This window comes from Capra hircus, chromosome 15 (genome assembly GCF_001704415.2).
Source record: "Capra hircus breed San Clemente chromosome 15, ASM170441v1, whole genome shotgun sequence".
NCBI lineage: Eukaryota > Metazoa > Chordata > Mammalia > Artiodactyla > Bovidae > Capra > Capra hircus.
Window position 1 is genome coordinate 16,355,283 of NC_030822.1, and position 21,056 is coordinate 16,376,338.

The 21,056-nt window shown below is 43.3% G+C and overlaps 1 protein-coding gene across 3 annotated transcripts in view; it reads right to left on the reverse strand.

Annotated features, from left to right (window-relative positions):
• LDLRAD3 (low density lipoprotein receptor class A domain containing 3) overlaps positions 1 to 21,056 on the reverse strand; it is a 269,530-nt gene that overhangs the window by 135,177 nt on the left and 113,297 nt on the right. For all 3 annotated transcript variants that reach the window (XM_018059235.1, XM_018059234.1, XM_018059236.1), the window contains exon 3: positions 10,062 to 10,187. In XM_018059235.1, the coding sequence (XP_017914724.1) occupies positions 10,062 to 10,187 (126 nt within the window). The remainder of the gene's footprint in view (positions 1 to 10,061; positions 10,188 to 21,056) is intronic.

Below are 21,056 nucleotides of genomic sequence, written 5' to 3' on the forward strand. Positions count from 1 at the left end.
ACCATCAGACAAAGGCAAAGAAGGTCAAAGGAGAAAGGTAAACGTCATCTGATATCTCTTACAGGTGGAATCTAGACTATGACACAAATGAATCTATCTAAGAAACAGAAACACAATCAGGGACAAAGAAATAAGACTGATGGTTGCCGGAGTCGGGGGGGAGGGCAGGAAGTTGGAGGAGAGATGGAGCAGGAGATTGGGGTTAACAGACGTGGACTTTCATGTATGGAATGAATAAGCAGGAAGGTATTACTGCACAGCAGAGAGAACTCTATTCAATATTATACAATAAACCATAAGGAAAAAGAATATTTTAAAAAATGTATATATATGTATAATGAATCACTTCTGCTATACAGCAGTAATTAACACAGCAATGTAAATCAACTATACTTCAATTTAAAAAAAGAGAGAAGAAAATTTATTTTCCAGAGTCTAAGCAATAAATCCATAATTAAAATGAAAAAAAAAAAGGTACCAATATGCTGACAATTCTGTTTCAGTCCTACCTCGCCCATTAGTATCTCCCCCACCCCCTACCAGAGGAAAGGCTTGAAACATATCCCAGACACCATGTAATTTTACTTTCATATACTCTAGGATATATTTATCAATGATAAAGACTATTTTAAAAAGTAAGAATGTCACCCTCAAACTGAAAAAATTAGCAATAACTCCTTAATATCACTAGATACACAACCACAATTCAAGATTTCCCAACAATCTCCAGTTTTTTAAAACAGTGGTTTGTTTGAATCAGAGTTGAAACAAGATCCATATGTTACATTTGGTTGGTTTGTCTCTTAGTCTCTTTGAATCTGTAGGTTCTCCCTTCCTGTATTATTTTTTTCTTAGAATTTATTTGTGGATGTGATTGAGTGATGGAGAATGTCCCACATTCCGGATCTGGTGATTTGTCTGCCCATGGGGCCACTAACATATGTGTTCCTGTCCCTGAATTTTTGTAAACTAGTGGTCAGTGTTAAGAACTGCAAGTTTGGGGACTTCCCTGGTGGTCAGTGGTTAAGACTCTTGCTTCCAATGCAAGGGCACAGGTTCAATCCCTGGTCAGGGAACTAGCACCTCACATGCTGTACACATGACCAAAAAGAAAAAAATTTTTTTTAATAAAGAGAAAGAATTGCATGTTCATGTTCCCCCTAAATTCATATGTGGAAACCCTAACACCTAAATAGATGGAATTAGGAGGTGGCGTCTTTGGGAGGTGCTGAGGATTAGCTGAGGTCAAAGGGTGACGTTCTCATGATGGGATAAGCTCCCTTACAAGATGAGGAGCAAAAACTCTCTCCGCCTGTGCACAGAAAGCCATGTGAGGTTACAACCAGAAAGAGGGGCCACCCCACCAACCCAACCATGCTGGTACTCGGATCCTGGACTTCCAGATCCGGGAAGTAAGTTTCTATCATGTACGCCACTCAATGTACGGTATTCCATTCGAGCAGCCTGAGCTGACTGAGCCAGGTAGAGCCTCCGTCAGATTCAGGTAGGATGCCTGGGGCAGAAACACCATAGAGCGGTGCTGGGTGTGCCTCCAGGGTCATCTCAGAAGGCTAGTGTTTGGGGGTCTCTTTTCTTGAATGCTAGGACTGTCTTCTGGGCGTCCCCACATCCAAGTCAGGCAGAGCAGCCACATGGCACCCTGGCTCTGCCACTGAACGCGGCTAAAGAAAACCCACACGGAACACGTGGAGCAGCGACATTTAGATTCTGAGACGTAAACTGGAGCAGAACAATCTGGGGGAAGAAGACCAAGATTTGAACTAGCACTGAAATGGTGCCAAGTCTCTCCTCTCAGACTCCCAAGAAATGGGCAAATATCAGAGAGATCGCAGAGAGCAAAGAACCTAGGAAAGCGACTCCGTAAAGTTTCTGAATTCTGAAGTGGATTCCCAAGCTGGACATGCATGGATCTTGTCCTAATGAGCACACCAGACTGTGATAACAGAAACCTACAGACCACTGCCCAGCTCCCAGACTGACCACTGGAAGGTGCAGACACAGGACAGGTCCAAGCAGCCACTGCAAAAACAGTCTGAGAAGAACTGTAACCACAGCCCACAGAGGGCTGCCAGGAACTTGTGGCCTGACCCAACAGGGTCATTTGTCCACTAAAGCAAAAACATAAGCCTTCTCCATGGGGTTTAATAAAAACCCAAAGTGTCATACATAATGACCAAAATAGCCAGAATATAATCCAGTTTTTTACTTGGCATATGAAAAGACAGGAAAATCTCAACTCTCATGAGAAAAGATAACCAACAGATACTAACACCAAAATAAGGCAGATGTTGGAAATTCGTGACACAGACATTAAAGCAGCTATTATCCAAATATTCTAACAAGTAATCATGAACACTCTCAAAACAAACGGAAAATAAAAAGTCTCAGCAAAGAAACACAAGATATAAAGAGGAACCAAAAGAAAATTTTAGAACTGAAAAAATACAGTAACCAATGATGAAATGTAAGTTGGCACTGCCACTATTTCAAACTGTGGTGCTGGAGAAGACTCTTAAAGAGTCCCTTGGACTGCAAGGAAATCAAACCAGTCAATCCTAAAGGAAATCAACCCTAAATATTCATTGGAAGGACTGATGATGAAGCTCCAATACTTTGGCAACCAGATGCAAAGAGTGACTCATTGGAAAGACTCTGATGCTGGGAAAGATTGAAGGCCAAACGAGAAGAGGGTGGCAGAGGATGAGATGGTTAGCCGGCATCACTGACTCAGTAGACATGAATTTGAGCAAACTCTGTCTGGGAGATAGTGGAGGACTGAGGAGCCTGGTGAGCTTAGCAACTTAGCGACTGAACAACAACAATCACTATGGAGGTTCCTCATAAAACTAAAAATAGAATTACCACGTGCGTGCTGTCTTTCAGTCATGTCCGACTCCTTCTGACCCCACAGACTGTAGCCCTCCAGGCTCCTCTAGCCATGGAATTCTCCAGGCAAGAATTTGAGTGGGTTGCCAGGCTCTCCTCCAGGGGATCTTCCTGACCGAGGGATCGAACCTGGGTCTCCCACACTGCAAACAGATTCTGTACCACGGAGCCACCAGGGAAGCCCAGAATGACCATATGATCCATCAATCCCACTCCTGGGCACATGTCCAGACAAAACTATGATTCAAAAATACACATGCACCCTATGTTCATAGCAGCACTATTTGCAACAGCCAGGCATGGAGACCATCTAAGTGTCCACCAACAGAGGAAAGGGTGGAGGAGGCGTGGTGCACGCACACAGTGGAGTATCACTCAGCCATAAAACGATGGGACAATGCCATCTGCAGCAGCACGGGCGGACCCAGAAAGAATCCCACCAAGTGAAGCGAACCAGAAAGATACCACAAGGCATCTCTTGCATGTGGAATTTCAAATAGGCCACAAACGAACCTACCTATGAAACAGAAACAGACTCACAGGCAGAGAGAACAGACTTGTGTTTGCCAAGGGGGAGGGTTGGGGGAAGGATGGAGTGGGAGGTTGGGATAAGCAGATGTAAGCTATTATGCAGCATATGGATAAGCAACAATGTCCTATTTGCATAGCACAGGGAACTATCTTCAGTATCCTATGATAATCATGATAGAAACAAATACTGTAAAAATGAAAGTATTAATATATATGTATAACTGAATCACTTCGCTATACAGCAGGTATTAACATAACATTGTAAATAAACTACATTTCTATTAAAAAAGACAAATTAAAAAATACTGAAATTTTAAAAGTACCCTGCTGTAGGGGCTTTAAAGCAGACTGGGGGTGACAGAAAAGAAGGAAAGCTGACAAACTTTAGCCGAAGAGCAGAGTAGTAGAATCTATGCAATCTGGACAATGAAAAGAAAAAAGATGGACTAAAAAATGAACAGAGCTTCAGGGACCTAAAATTGTTAGCAGAATCGCATTTAAAAAAAAGAAAGAAAGAGGGCTATAAACCAAGTACAATTCAGTTAAAGAGAGAGAAAGAATAGCTTAAAATGTACTAAGTAGGGCAACAGACAAAATCCTACAGATTCAGAGAGAACCCTCCCAGGATAAACTCAAAGAAATCCACATACCCAGATACATTATCACCTAACTGCTGAAAACTAAAGACCAAAACGATCTTCAAAGCAGCCAGAGGAAAACAGTCTGTTCTCTAGAGGAAAACAATTTAAAATAACTACAACTTTCTCACGGGAAATGAGAGAAGCCAGAGGAAGTGGCACAACATCTTAAAAGGGCTGTGGAGGAAGGAACTGTCACCCCAGAATTCTCTGTGCAGTAAAAAATATCCTTCAGGAAAGCAGGTAAAATAAAGACATTCGCAGATGAAGGAACACTAAGAGCATTTGTTGCCAGCAGTACTGCTTTAAAAGAATTGCTAAAGGAAGTTCTGCAGACAGAAGGAAAATGATATGAGAAACACACTTGGAACAACATGAATCAAGGAAGAGCAGTCAAAATGGTAAATATCTGGGTAAATATCTATAATAGACGAGTCTTCTCCTCTGGAGTTCTTTAAAATATATCAGAAAAGTTCAAGCAAGAATCAGAACATCGTCTTTTGGGTTTTTTTAAGTACACAGATGTACTATCTATACAACTATAATATAAAGATATCCATAGTGTGATCAGATTTCTACGCTCCTTATCACTCTATGGGGCAATATTGATTCAAAGCCGCCTGTGAGAAGATTGACTGCTGGTTTCAGAACTTTTCTGCCGGATCCAATCCATTATAAAACTCCCTATCAATTTTTCATCTAATGGTTTTAGTAGCCACTGAAGATCTCCATTTCTTCATTAAGGGTTATAAAATAGACATACTCTAATTCTCTCATTCTTCTATTAGCTGATATTCTTCAATTAAAAAAAGAACTTTCCTAAGTCAGCTTTTTAATTACTCAGAAACACAATTCATGTACGAAAAGGGAGGATAAAGGCTTGATTCTTTCATTTACCAGTTTCCAAGTAGTGAACTAGAACCGCTCTTCTCAAATGGCAGATAACGGATATAATTTACTCATTTAGACTACTGAAGACCAATATCCAAACATTTAAATGATACAGGGTCTTTAATTATGGCAGAGAATACACAGGATGGTGCAATCATTTACAATGTACATACTATAAGGCATCACATCTGCTTTAATTGCCAATGGATTACTCTCTAGAATGTATGTATACATGACAATATATAAAAAGAATCCCCCCTCCTCCTTAGATGATAAGATTTCTGTGGACGCTAGGAAATTGAGACCAGGCAGATACTCACAAAAGGACTAAGTAAAACATGGGCACACCTTGTTTTATTGAGCTTCACTTTATTACACTTTGAAGATATTGCTTTTTTTTTTTTTAAACAAACTGAAGATGTGTGGTAACCCTGCGCTGAGCAAGTCTGTGACCACCATCTTTGCAACAGCATTTGCTCACTCTGTGTTTCTGTGTCACATTTTGGTAACTTAAGCTTTTTCTTCATTATATTTGTAATTGGTAATCGGTGATAGGTGATCTTTGCTGTTACTATTAACACTTTTTTGTTCTGTGTTTTTAAATTAAGGTAGGTATATTGCTTTTTCTTCCCAGACAGAATGCAAATGTGCACTTAAGAGGCTACGGCATAGTGTAGTCATAACTTTTATATGCACTGGGAAACCAAAAAATTCATGTGACTCACTTTATTGCAACATTTGCTTTATTGCTGTGGTCTGGAACCAAGCCCACTGTATCTCAGAGGTATGCGTGTATAAAAGAACTATGTCTTTAGCCATTCAAAACCAAAGGCAAAATCCTAATAGACATGGTCTTCCCCGTAACCACTCAGTTTTGCTTTAAGCCACTTTGCATTTTTAAAGTCAATTACTCTGGCTAGCCACCACACTCAGCACTTTTCAGATATCATCTCATCTAATCCTCACAACTGGAGAAGGCAATGGCACCCCACTCCCGTGCTCTTGCCTGGAAAATCCCATGGACGGAGGAGCCTGGTAGGCTGCAGTCCATGGGGTCGCTAAGAGTCGGACACGACTGAGCGAGTTCACTTTGACTTTTCACTTTCATGCATTGGAGAAGGAAATGGTAACCCACTCCAGTATTCTTGCCTAGAGAATCCCAGAGATGGGGGAGCCTGGTGGGCTGCTGTCTATGGGGTCGCACAGTGTCAGACACGACTGAAGCGACTTAGCAGCAGCAGCAGCAATCCTCACAACAAACATTGAAAAAGTCTGTCAGTATCCCCATTTTAGAGGAAAGCCACTGTGCAAGCAGATTATGTAAGATGCCTAACTTGTGCTTCCCCAGGGCAGAACACAAATCTGAGGCCAGACCCCAGCTCCAAAGTCATTTTGCTCAGCCAGGCCCCTGACCCTGTTAATGACATGCACCCTCCTGGCTAAGGTGGCTTTCAGCCACTTCCCTACCATTCGACAATCTAGCAGCTCTGCCATAGCTCTGCCACTTGAGACTCAGAAGATGAAATAAGGCAGCAGAAGGCACACGGGAGAGTTATAAACTCTGTGTCCCTCTTGGGAGGGTACAGCAATGATTGTTCCGTGGAAAGATATAAAGAACACAGGAGACAGTCACTCTCCTCTTTGAAGACTTAAAATAGAAGCAACAGGGTAAGAGAAAATCAGTTTATCAAAACAATCACTAAAGTCATTAAAACTTTTGTTTTAAAAAAATTAATAACATGAGAAAATGGTCACAATAAAGAGGACATCTCAATTAAGCATATTAGAGAAGATAGATAAATAGAAACATAGATGGAGTGGGGGATGACTATCACAAAATAGCCCACATATTAACAGGGCTTTTTCCTAGGCAGTTTTGCTTTCCTCTTTATCAGTTCAGTTCAGTCGCTCAGTCATGTCCTACTCTTTGTGACCCCATGAATTGTAGCACGTCAGGCCTCCCTGTCCATCACCAACTCCTGGAGTTCACTCAAACTCATGTCCATCGAGTCAGTGATGCCATCCAGCCATCTCATCCTCTCTCGTCCCCTTCTCCTCCTGCCCCCAATCCGTCCAAGCATCAGGGTCTTTTCCAATGTGTCAGCTCTTTGCATGAGGTGGCCAAAGTATTGGAGTTTCAGCTTCAGCATCAGTCCTTCCAATGAACACCCAGGACTGATCTCCTTTAGGATGGACTGGTTGGATCTCCTTGCAGTTCAAGGGACTCTCAGGAGTCTTCTCCAGCATCACAGTTCAAAAGCATCAATTCTTCGGTGCTCAGCTTTCTTCACAGTCCAACTCTCACATCCATACATGACCACTGGAAAAACCATAGCCTTGACTAGATGGACCTTTGTTGGCAAAATAATGTCTCTGCTTTTCAATACGCTATCTAGGTTGGTCATAACTTTTCTTCCAAGGAGTAAGTGTCTTTTAATTTCATGGCTACAATCACCATCTGTGGTGATTTTGGAGCCCAAAAAAATAAAGTCTGACACCATTTCCCCATCTATTTCCCATGAAGTGATGGGACCAGATGCCATGATCTTAGTTTTCTGAATGTTGAGCTTTAAGCCAACTTTTTCACTCTCTTCTTTCATTTTCATCAAGAGGCTTTTTAGTTCCTCTTCACTTTCTGCCATAAGGGTGGTGTCATCTGCATATCTGAGGTTATTGGTATTTCTCCCGGCAATCTTGATTCCAGCTTGTGCTTCTTCCAGCCCAGCGTTTCTCATGCATATATGTTAACTGCATATAAGTTAAATAAGCAGGGTGACAATATACAGCCTTGACGTACTCCTTTCCCACTTTGGAACCAGTCTGTTGTTCCATGTCCAGTTCTAACTGTTGCCTCCTGACCTGCATACAGGTTTCTCAAGAGGTAGGTCAAGTGGTCTGGTCATCCCCCTCTCCATCTATGTTTCTATCTATCTATCTTCTCTAATATGCTTAATTGAGATGTCCTCTTTATTGTGATCATTTTCTCATGTTATTAAATTTTTTTAAAACAAAAGTTAAAAAAATTTTCCACAGTTTATTGTGGTCCACACAGTCAAAGGCTTTGGCATAGTTAATAAAGCAGAAATAGATGTTTTTCTGGTACTCTCTTGCTTTTTCCATGATCCAGTAGATGTTGGCATCTCAATCAAGCATATTAGAGAAGATAGATAGATAGAAACATAGATGGAGCGGGGGATCACTATCACAAAATAGCCCACATATTAATGGGGCTTTTTCCTAGCCAGTTTTGCTTTCTTCTTTATACTTTTCTATACTTTGCAACCTTTTCTTGCTGACAAAATGAGACTGTATTGTGAAGGAGTACCTGGGCGGAGAGCAGGAGGGTGAAGGAACCCAGTATATTCTGCAACTTTTGCAATATTTGGAAGCAAAAAAGGTTATTAAAATATTTAAGTGCAGAAAGTAAACACGTGAATCTATCCACAGCCAACTACTATCTAAATTTTCAGGGGAAAGGAAAGAGAATAAACTGAGCAGGGACCAGAGGAACCAGCAGCAGGTACACAGCAAACTGCTGAGTGAAAGGTGGGGAAGGTACACTTGACGGTCACTGAAGCTGCTGAGTGTGAATCTGACAAGGGAGGGACTGCATGTATGCAGACCAAGGAGTAGTGAGGTGAGCTTCAACATCAAGACGGCCAAGAGCCAGGTGGGGTAGTCAGAACAAGAGGAGGTATATGTCTGTCTCCTGATGCCGTGGAATATTAGATGGCAGGTAAAAAGAACCAGGGGGGTCACAAGTCACAGAAAACTTTAGCTTTCTACTGTTTGGATACTTTGCCAAGAGCATATTCTTTTTCTAAATTGAGGTATAGTTGATTTACAATGTTGTATTAGTTTCTGGTGTACAGACAGCAAAGTGATTCATACATATATATATACACACACATAGGTTCTTTTTCATATTCTTTTCCATTACGGTTTATTATAAAATACTGAATATAGTTCCCTTTGCTATACAGTAAGCTCTTGTTATTTATCTATTTTATAGAGAGTAGTTTGTATCTGCTAATCCCAAACTCCTAATTTACCCCTCCCCCACCCTCTTTCCCCTTTAATAACCATGTCTATTTTCTGTCTGTGAGTCTGTTTTGTAAACAAATTCATTTGTGTCATATTTTAGATGCCACGTATAACTGAAACTGTATGGTATCTGGCCTTGTCTTTCTGACTGATTTCACTTAGTATAATAATCTTTCACATGATATCACTCATATGGTACTATGAGTCCACCCATATTTGCTATAGATGACATTATCTCATTCTTTTCTCTTGCAGCATAATATCCCATTGTGTAGGATAAGATACCATGTCTTCTTTATCCATTCATCTGTGGATGGACACGTAACTGCTTCCACGTTGTGGCCACTATAAATAACGCTGCTATGAACACTGAGGTGCATGTATCTTTTCAAATTAGAATATTCTCCAGATATATGCCCAGGAGCGGGACTGCTGGATCATATGGCAACTTGCAAGAGCATATTCTTACAGTGGAGAAGGAAATGGCAACCCACTCCAGGATTCTTGCCTGGAGAATCCCACAGACAGAGGAGCCTGGTGGGCTACAGGCCATGGGGTCACACAAGTCGGACACGACTTAACAACTAAAGAGAGAAGAGATTCTTATAGTACGTATATTATTAATATATACACATCTTTTTTTTTTTTTTAAGAATTCTAAGTGAGACGGAAAGCAAGCACGTAAACATGGGGTGATGAGTGGGAGAGTCAGTCAGATGAGGATCTGAATGGGCCTGGAACTGGCTCTGTTCCTGATTCGCTCTGTGAGTCTGGATGAGTCCACTGACCCCTCTGTGCTTTACATTCTTATCTGTGGATGGAGATTACATGCCTGCGTTCTCAGAGCAATCGTCAGAACTGAACACAAGCTATGCTCCTGGCCCAGTGCACGTAGCAGAGACCCTGATAAATGGTAGCCGGGCCTCTGTACATACACACAAGGAAGAAGTGGTAACGAGTTGATTCCAGGTGACAACAGAAAAGGCCCTAGGCTGTGGGTAAGAAGCCCAAAGATGAGAGCGGCCAGGATGGAGGGTCCCCAGCACTTACTGCAGTTCTCTTCGTCGCTGCCGTCTGGACAGTCCTCAAACCCGTTACACCGGAAGCGGCCGATGATGCAGTGGACGCCGCTGGCGCATGGGAAGAAGGTCGGGCCGCATTTCGACTTAGCCTTGGCTGCAGGAGGACAAACAAGATAAACAAGAGACGTCAGGAGGGTAAGTTTTCCGAGCACCGCACACCCAAGCCGCCAACTTGGAGGGTGCAACAGGGTCCGTTCACATCTACCTTGAAATCCCGAGTTTCTTACCACCAGCACGCACTTCCAAAACCCAGCCAGAATGGAAACCCCCATGCATCATCCTCCAGGAAGGGGGAGGTCCACTGCTACCAAAGTCCCAAGAAGCCCAGACACAGCCCCTGAGCCAGTGAGGCGCAATCAAAATGTGCCGAACAAAGGAATGAACAGGTGAGTAGACGGATGATGGACGGAGCTTGCTCTAAGGTGCTAAAGAACCACTCAAAATTCATACCCTGAACTCTCAAAGTAATCGTCTACACTTGCTGAGTGTTTACTAACCAGCCAGTGTGCCCTGTGCTTTACATCATCTCATTTAATCCACCCAGCAACCACCCTATAGGCTGGTGAGCAGAAAAGAGTTATTAACCTAAGAGGCCCGAGGCTGCCACCCTGAGAAAGGTTTGCTTGCAAAATCGGCCCTCGCTCGGCTGGCATCTGGGAACTTGCATTTCGGGAAGGTTCGCATCATTTTCTCCTGAGGGTGGCTCACTGTTCATGCAAACCATTCACGCAAACAGTGCATTTATGCTGAACCCCTGGCTTTCTTCTGGGAGTCTGGGATTTTGATACATGTTGGCAGAGGGGGCCTGCATGACCAGACCCCAGTAAAAACCCTGGGCACTGAGTCTCTAATGAGCTTCCTGGGGAAAAAACATGTCATATACCATGTTACACTTGTTGCTGGAGGGGTTCAGTGCCTCCTGTGTGACTGCCTTGGGAAGGGTCTCTGAGAGCCTGTGCTTGGTGTCCTCTGACTTCACTTCTTCATCTGTTCCCTCTGTTGGCTTCGCTTTGTCTCCTTCTGCCATGATAAATCATAGCCGTGAGTATGACTGTGTGCTGAGTTCTCTGATTCCTTCTAGCAAATCATAGAAACTGAACGTGGTCATGGAAACCCCTAACACAGGTCATATCATGTCACAGAAATGCTCTGAAGAGGTGAAGTGACTTGCCCAGAGTTACAAGGCTTGAAAATCTGATGCTGGTATGAGGCCCCTGGCGCTCAGAACCCAGAAGCCACGCTCTCAACCAACTCCGCTGTACTGCCCCTCTGCCAGAGGCTGTCACTTCTCACAACAGAAGCCAGACTCCTGCCCAAAGAAATCCTTCTTCCACTCCTGCTGTACAAACAGTTTTAACAGAAACTGCTGTAACTCAGGCTTGATGGAGTGTCCTGCTAACCAAACAGCCCTGTGGGGCAATGCGCTTTCCCATTCATGGGGCTGGCTGCTGTGGCTTGCGATTATAAGGTGAGATGGGATGTATTGCTGCATCCGGGGGAGCGGGCCCCACCTAGCATCCCTCTTGCCTCCTGTCTAGAGGCAGGACCTATGGTCCTCAGGAAGGAAGGGCCATTTCTTTGGAATGAACAAGCAGTAAATTACCTTCATGTTCCTGCCATCAGTAATAGGCCAATTTTGGCAGCAGCTGATACACGATCAACAGGGTTTTAAGGCCTGAGATATGTGTAGGTTTTAAAAACCCACATGGCTTTGTTTTAGCCTGAAAATACTTTAGAATGGTGAGAGTGTGCTCTTCACAAAGCACGAACTTAGGAGAGTGTCCTGGGTTCAAATTGTGGTTCTATTCTTCATAACCTGGGCAAGCTTCTAAAAATTACTGAGCTCAGTTTCCTCATCAGTATGTAAATCTCACTGGGCTCTAGGAAGGACTCAGTGCAATAATCTATATAAAATGCTTAGCCCAGAGCATGCCATAGAGTAGGTGCTCGTTTAATGGTAGAGCTTATGCTATTTATTATCAGCATCAGCATCATCACTAGGCTTACGGGATTTTAAAATTAATCCTTGGGTTGTTAAATTTCTTTTTCTGATAATCGAAGTTTAAGGAGTTCATATCTACGAATTGATATGAAGTGATCTCCAGGATATACTGTTAAGTGAAGAAAGCAAAGTGCAAAATAGTATCTATAGCACTTTATCCACTCCGTATAGCAGAAGAAGGGCATCTAAGAAAACATTCAAGTATTGGCTTATCTGTGCAAAAGAAGTATAGGAAGGATGAACCAGAGACTAAAGAGACTGGATCCCTACAGCGGGTGGGTGGTAAAGGTTTGGAAAGGATGGGGAAATGGAAATGGAATGAGGTAGCCAGAATGAGAAGGCGGTACTCCTCTGGGTCTATTTATATAGCTCTGACTCTTAGAACCATGATAATATTTTACCTGCTCAAAAAGTAAACAATTGAAATTGATATGTGTGCCGGGGGAGGAGGAGTCAAAATGAAATATAAATAGCAACAAATGAACAAAACTATATTACAGACGAATAAGCAACAGACTGAAGGAGGTAAGGGAAGAAAAGAACTAGCTTAAGCAAACATTATTTTGCCTGGATTCTATAAGGCTAAAGAAAAAAAGAACTGTTTACAAATACTCTAGTTACATTTGTTTCTCACAGGGGTATGAATCAGCAATTCTGCAACGGCCTTTTGTGTGTACCAGCGTTGAACAAATAGGTAAGTATATTACAGATAACAAGACCAAGGTTTCTTACTGTCAGAGGAGGAAATTACAAATAAAGAAAGTGAGAAGACTGAAACAAACCCTGAAGCTTTGGACTGGAACTGAAGGCATCACTATGAACTCAAGGTTTGTAAAGGTAGACGGGTAGAAAGATACATGCGTGTGTTAGTGTACGTACATATATTTCCTAGCTCCATCTGCTAAGAAAGACTAGAAGTAGTACACCCTCTATAGCCATAAGCAAAGCCAGCACCTAGATCTTGGTTTCTAAATACCCATTATCCGATAAAGAGAACCAGGGCTCTTTGAAGAAGTGGTTCATTTTGGGGCTGGTGGGGGGAGACAAGATAAACCTGGACAGAAAGTAAATAAGTGTTCAAAATACAATGGAGACATGTCAAAAGGTCACAGGAGTGAACCTGCAGGAGCTCCCAATGGCCAAAGTTAGAACAACTCGAGCAACAAAACTAACAACGATAGTATTGGACTGTAACCCGAAGATCTGTTGAACCCATAACTACTGAATAAATGTATCAAGGAGGGAGAAGAATTCCAGAAAACACAGAAGAGATGTGGGAAATAGAAAGTGACCAGTAAGCAGACACCACAGCAATAACTGTCAGAGCTGAGGCCCAGCAACAGGCGCTCAAATCAGAGGCTCAGGCAGCCTTGCTCCCATCGCCTTCTCAGCAGTCAGGGAAGAAAGGCTGCCCATGGGCTTTGACATCTCACCTCAGAGTCTCTCTACAAACTGGACACGTCACTCCCCTATTCAAAACGTCAGTGTCCTCCCAACACTTTAGGAATGCCTACAGCTCCCATCACAGCATCAGGCAGCTCCAAGGAAGCCCTCCGATCTGATGCCCAACGTTCGTGCTCCATGGATGCTGGCCTCCCAGCACGCGTCTGAGGTCCTGTGCAGCCTGCGGCACCCTCTGCTTGGAATGCCTTTCTCTTAAGGGCCAGCAAGCCTCACTCCACTTTACTAAAGCCTCCTTAACCATTTTCTACAGTGGAAACCTCGATCCCCAGCCTCAGGCATGTTAGCCCTTACTCTGCTTTCTTTTCCTGCTCAGGAGGAACGTCACTGGCTTTGTGCTGAGCTGTTTGATGCACATACACACACACACACTTGGACACTTTAACTCATCACTTTTTAAAAAATTGAATTTCTCTATTGTTTTTCTTGTTTATTATTTTTTAAAATATTTATTTTGCTTATTATTTATTTGGCTGTGCTGGGTCTTAGTTGCAGCACAGGAGATCTTCAATCTTCGTTGCAGCACGTGAGATCTTTAGTTGCAGCGTGTGAACTTTTAGTTGCAGCATGTGGGATCCAGTTCCCTAACCAGGGATCAAACCTGAGCCCCCTACACTGGGAGCTTGGACTCTTAGACCCTGGACCACCAGGGAAGGCCCTCATTCACCACTCTTCAGGAGTATGAATGTACAGTGGCTATCACAGGCACCTAATCAATACTCACTGAATATACTAATGACCCTAGAAAAGGAGAGACTGGGCTGGGTAATCACAGCTAGCACTGGGCGAATGCTTAGTTTGGGCTGAGCACTGTGCTCTATGCTTTACAGCTACCGTGCCATTTACTTCTCACAAAACCCATTTTACAGATAAGAAAACTGAGGTCCAGAAATAAAGATGTCTGACACTGCTGATCAACAGAGTCAAGGCTCAAACTTTAATTATTGATTCATGTATGAATGTGAGAGTCAGACCATAAAGAAAGCTGAGTGCTGGAGAATTGGTGCTTTTGAACTGTGGTGTTGAAGAAGACTCTTTGAGAGTCTGTTGGACAGCAAGGAGATCAAACCAGTCAATCCTAAAGGAAATCAACCCTGAATATTCACTGAAAGGACTGATGCTGAAGCCGAAACTCCAATACTCTGGCCCTCTGATGCAAAGAACTGACTCACTGGAAAACACCATGATGCTGGGAAAGACTGAAGGCAGGAGGAGAAAGGGGCAACAGGGGATGAGATGGCTGGATGGCATCACCGACTTGATGGACATGAGTTTGAGCAAGCTCCAGGTGTTGGTGATGGACTGGGACCTAGCATGCTGTAGTCCATGGGATCACAGAGAGTCAGATACGAATGAGCAACTGAACTGAACTGACATCTGTTCTCCTGCCTCCTTAGATACTTTTAAGGCTCAGGCCAGCTCCAAAGGACTAGACAAAGAGAATGAAAACAACTGTACGTGAATTAGGTACCATTCAATTAACCAGCTCTTTGGCCCTGGCCCTGGACCATCTTCAGGAATCACTACTGAGCTTCCTTGCCTTGTTACTGATGCTCAGCTACCTTCTCTGTCAGGGAGCAAGTCCTGTTATGATTTACATCTGCGCCGGCAGACGCCTGCTCAGGCAACCACAGCGCGGATCACCAGCAGCCCGCCGAGCGTCTGGCAGAGGCTCAGAGAGAAGCCCGAGGCTGACAACAGCTCCCTGCTTGCACGGCCCCCCGGGGGGCTCAGGGGAGTCCTGGACAAAATCTGGTTGTCCCCAGCTCACCCCCATTTCCATGAAGGGAAGATTTCAGCAAGACACTCAGCAGACCCTGGCGGAAGCAGAATACTATCTCTGCCTAAAACCGCCTGACAGAGGCTGGCCCGGCGACTCCATCCCACTGAACACTTGAATCCACCCCGCTTCACAGGCCTGCGCCGTGAACTTTCCAAAGCAGCAGCTTTCACCAGCAGCAAGACAGAGCTGGGGGCTCCCCAAGGGGCTGGGTTATTTCCCGATCTGAGCCCTCCCTTTCCTTTTAGAGCCTGACTATCAACAGCTCTGGACTTCACGGATCAGTAAAATAGAACTTTTTTTTTTTTTTAAACTAGGTGAAAGTGGATGAAGGAACAACAAAATTGTCAACTTTTTTTTAAAAACAGAAAGGACATAAACAAATCTGCAATAACCTCTACTCACCATCGCCCTAAAGGAAAAGCTGCATTAGCATCCAAAATGCAGGAAGGCCACAGCCAGCGGACCAGTATTTGGAGATCGTGTCAGAACGAGAGAAGGGAACCAAGAGATGCCCGCCCTGGTGTCATCAGGCTGTGACCCTCTTAGAGCAAAGACTCCCATCTTCCTGTGGGTAACATCTGGGGCCCAGTAAAGAGTCACAGAGCTTCACGGGTCAGGGAACTGGATCCCACGTGCGGCAACTCAGAGTTTGCATGATGCAGCTGAAGATCCTGTGTGCCGCAGCAGGACCCGGTGCAGCCAAGTAAATAAAACATTCTTTTTTAAAAAGCTGTGAGCTCATATTCAAACAGCAGTTGTTTTCACACACACACACACACAAAACCAAGCTCATTTAGAATTCTTAAACTCTTAATCAGGTCTATCCATTTTTAAGGATTTACATTTTCCCTGTGCATAATACAAAACAGAGTTCCAGGGGCCAACATTTTTTTTTACTGCTCTCTCTTGGCAAAGAACAAAATATTTCTGAGCATCCTACTATCTGTCAGGCCCTGAGTCAGTTGTGTGGAGATTCCACAGCGCTCTCTAACTGATGGGGGGATTAGCAGACTGGTCAATGAGCCTCTGCATGCAGTGCCGTCAGTGCTCTGATGGGGGAGCTAGAGGACACCTAATCTCAAACTGGGGAAGAAGCTGATGTCGGAAAAGCCTTCTCAAAGGACAGTCAGCCTCAGCTGAGACACACAGCCCAGGTGCAAACGGACGTGATGCTCAGGCAGTTAAGGCCTTAGTTATGCATTCCACTAATAGTAATTCACAAACTCTGTCATTCCTCAGAGAATGAGGATACACAGGTGATAGCTATGCCATGGATGAGCCTTCAGTGTTGGGGGGTGGAGAGAAGGCTGTTCCAAATGGAGGGAACCCCATATGCAAAGGCTAGGGGGCAGGAACAGTGTTGTTAATTACTCCCTAAGTCATGTCCGACTCTTGTGACCCCATGAACTTTAGCCGCCAGGCTCCTCTGTCCATGGGATTCCCCAGGCAAGAATACTGGAGTGGGTTGCCATTCCCTTCTCCAGGGGATTCTCCTGACCCAGGGATCGAACCCACGTCTTCTTCACTGGCCTGCAGATTTTTTACCACTGAGGCACCTGGGAAGCCCAAGAACAGTGTAAAGTGAAAGGGGGTCAAAATGAACTTGCTTCTCACGTCAGTAAAAGTACCTAGTACTCTTTCTTTAATTAAAAAAAAATTTAAACCCTAATTCTCATAAGGAATGTGCTATGAGATAGCTGCCATTCCACTCACATGAAAGGTGTGGGAATTATAAATCCTACAGTAAAGTATAAATTAGGAAAGAAATCAAATTATAAAAGTCACAAAGTTTGAGTCATTACACACACTCCATAGCCCCCAAAGTAAATACCCACATGTGTCCATCACTAGCTAAAAACTTTAAAGAAAGTAATGGATCTGCAGTTGTTGCTATATTCAGTCCCCTGGTCCATTCTGTAAAAAGTCAAACTATGGTTCCTTTTAAGAGTCAAAAATGACTTCGTGGCTGGGGGTGAGAAAGCAAAAACAGCCTCATAAAAATAACAGACTTTTAAAAAGCAATATATTGTTGGATTCTCTAAGAAGTCTGGGAAGGAGAGAAACAGGCCTTTTACTGTAGTCCAAATGCACGTGACAAAGAGCCCAGTGAGCCAAACCCAGGCCTGGGAATCCAAGCCTCTGCAGATTCATTACTGCCTGAGCAAAATGCCCTTTGCTTGTTCCAGCAGTTCAGCTCCACATGACTACTCGGGTGGACTCCACTGTTTTATTGATCAGATATCGCAATGTGTTATTTCTTAAAAGGCCATCTTGGCTGTTTCAGAGATACACATTGGGGAGCAGAGAGAGCAAAGGACCACACGCTAACTGGACCACGAGTATAGAAAGAGGGCAGGTAGCGGAAACAGCTTTGCAAGAAATTCAAATAGAAAATTCTTTCTAAACGTCTCTCTTTTATTGGAGTGTAACTGCTTTACAATGCTGTGTTAGTTTCTGCTGTACAACAAAGTGAATGAGCTATATGTATACATATATCCCCTCTCTACTGAGTCTTCCTCTCCCCCTTCCCAGCCCTCTAGGTCATCACAGAGCACCTGTGCTATATAGCTATTTCCCAATGTCTATCTATTTTACACATGGTAGTATAGAGATAAACATTTCCTCTTTTATAATAAGAATAGGAGGTATATAACCTTGGGGATATCCAGGTATGACCTAAATCAAATCCCTTATGATTATACAGTGGAAGTGACAAATAGATTCAAGGAATTAGATCTGATAGACAAGAGTGCCTGAAGAACTATGGACAGAGGTTCATAACACTGTACAGCAGGCAGTGATCAAAACCATTCCCAAGAAAAAGAAATGCAAAAAGGTTGTCTGAGGAGGCCTTACAAATAGCTGAGAAAAGAAGAGAAGCAAAAGGCAAAAGAGAAAAGGAAAGATATACCCATCTGAATGCAGAGTTCCAAAGAATAGCAAGGAGAGAAAGGTAAGCCTTCCTCAGTGAACAATGCAAAGAAATAAGGGAAAACAATAGAATGGGAAATACTAGCGATCTCTTCAAGAAAATTAGAAATACCAAGGGAACATTTCATGCAAAGATGGGCACAATAAAGGACAGAAATGGTATAGACCTAACAGAAGCAGAAGATATTAAAAAGAGAAGAATACATAGAACTATATAAAATGATCTTAATGACCCAGGTAACCACAATGGTGTGATCAATCACCTAGAGCCAGACATCCTGGAATGTGAAGTCAAGTGGGCCTTATGAAGCATCACTACAAACAAAGCTAGTGGAGGTGATGGAATTCCGGCTGAGCTATTTCAAATCCTAAAAGATGATGCTGTGAAAGGGCTGCACTCAATATGCCAGCAAATTTGGAAAATTCAGCAGTGGCCACTGGACTGGAAAAGGTCAGTTTTCATTCCAATCCCAAAGAAGGGTAATGCCAAAGAATGTTCAAACTACCGCACAATTGCTCTCATTTCACATGCTACCAAAATAATGCTCAAAATTCTCCAAGCTAGGCTTCAAGAGTACATGAACTGAGAACTCCCAGATATTCAAGCTGGATTTAGAAAAGGCAGAGGAACCAGAGGTCAAATTGCCAACGGCCGCTGAATCATAGAAAAAGCAAGAGAATTCCAGAAGAACATCTGCTTCTGCTTCACTGACTACACTAAAACCTTTGACTGTGTAGATGACAACAAATTGTGGAAAATTCTTCAAGAGGTGGGAATAGCAGACCACCTTTCCTGTCTCCGGAGAAACCTGTATGCAGGTCAAGAAGCAACAGTTAGAACTGGACATGGAACAACAGACTGGTTCCAAAGTGGGAAAAAAGTACGTCAAGGCTGTATATTGTCACCCTGTTTACTTAACTTACATGCAGAGTACATCATGAGAGATGCTGGGCTGGATGAAGCACAGGCTGGAATCAAGATTACAGGGAGAAATATCAATAGCCTCAGATATGCAGATGACACCACCCTTATGGCAGGAAGCAAAGAGGTACTAAAGAGCCTCTTGATGAAAGTGAAAGAGGTAAGTGAAAAAGCTGGCTTAAAACTCAACATTCAAAAAACAAAGGTCATGGCATCCAGTGCCATGACTTCATGGCAAATAGATGGGGAAACAATGGAAACAGTGACAGACTGTATTCTCTTGGGCTTCAAAATCACTGCAGATAGTGACTGCAACCATGAAATTAAAAGATGCTTGCTCCTTGAAAGAAAAACTATGACAAACCTAGCCAGTGTATTAAAAAGCAGAGATATTACTTTGCTGATAAAGGTCCATATAGTCAGAACTATGGTTTTTCCAATAGTTATGTACAGATGTGAGAGTTGGACCATAAAGAAGGTTGAGTGCCAAAGAATTGATGCTTTTGAATTGTGGTGTTGGAGAAGACTCTTGAGAGTCCCTTGGACTGCAAGGAGATCAAACCAGTCAATCCTAAAGGAAATCAGCCCTGAATATACATTGAAGGACTGATGCTGAAACTAAAGCTCTAATATTTTGGCCACCTAATGCAAAGAGCCAACTCATTGGAAAAGACCCCGATTCTGGGAAAGATTGAAGGCAGGAGGAGAAGGGGACAACAGAGGATGAGATGGTTGGATGGCATCACCAATTCAATGGACATGAGTTTGAGCAAGCTCCGAGAGTTGGTGACAGACAGGGAAGCCCGGCGTTCTGCAGTCCATGGGACTGCAAAGAGTCAGACACGACTGAACGACTGGACAACAACAAAAGAGGTCAGAAGGGCTTAGGGTAGAGAACGTCTGAGTTTCTATCCCAATTCTGAGATGTGACAGCTGAGACCATGGATAAGTTACTTAATGTCCACCAGTCTCAGAACCCCACCAGTAAAGGGGGCATTAAGACAGCACAGGTTTCAGTGTGAGATTCTGTGTGTAGAGAATACAGTCTAATGCAATATCTAGTAGGAATCTATTCCTGGTTCTACAAACTGCTCTTCTTCACATATACGGACGGTCTTAGAAAAGTCAAACGGATGCCATGGATGGTAATAACTACGCCATCTAAGTCCTGGTGCATATGCGCAGGCGTGCTCAGTCATGTCCAACTCTTTGTGACCCTATGGATTGTAGCCAGCCAGGCTCCTCTCTGTATGGGATTCTCCAGGCGAGAATACCGAAGTGGGTTGTCATTTCCTCCTCCAGGGGATCTTCCCGACCCAGAGATCAAACTTGTGTTTCCCGAGTCTCCTGCATTGGCAGGCAGATTCTTTACCACGGAGCCACCAGGGAAGCCCAACTAAGGTCTTACTCTTTGGTTATTGGTTCCACTAACATTAATTCTTAAAGTCTCTCTGAGGCACACATGGGATGTGAAGGTCTCAAAGAGAATCAAACATAACTTCTTCTAGCTAGCAGAAGTCCCTCCCTAAGAACACTAACCTAGAAAGAGGGAGAAAAGGACAGAAAACAGATAACGGCAACGAGATAAGAACTATATAAGCTGTATAGGCATTTACCTTTCAACACCCTAATACACAGTTAATGCAGGGTTGCATGTCAGCCTGCCTGGGTTCAAATACTGAATCAAGTGCTGTGGGACTGCTATGTGATGTACTGAAAATATTTCACCTCTCTTTGCCTCCATTTCCTTATCAGGAAACAGAGATATGAACAGTACCTCCCTTGCTGGGCTGCTAAGGGTATTAAATGAGACAAGACAATAATTACTTAGAACTTTGTCTGGAACATGCTATTAGCTATGATT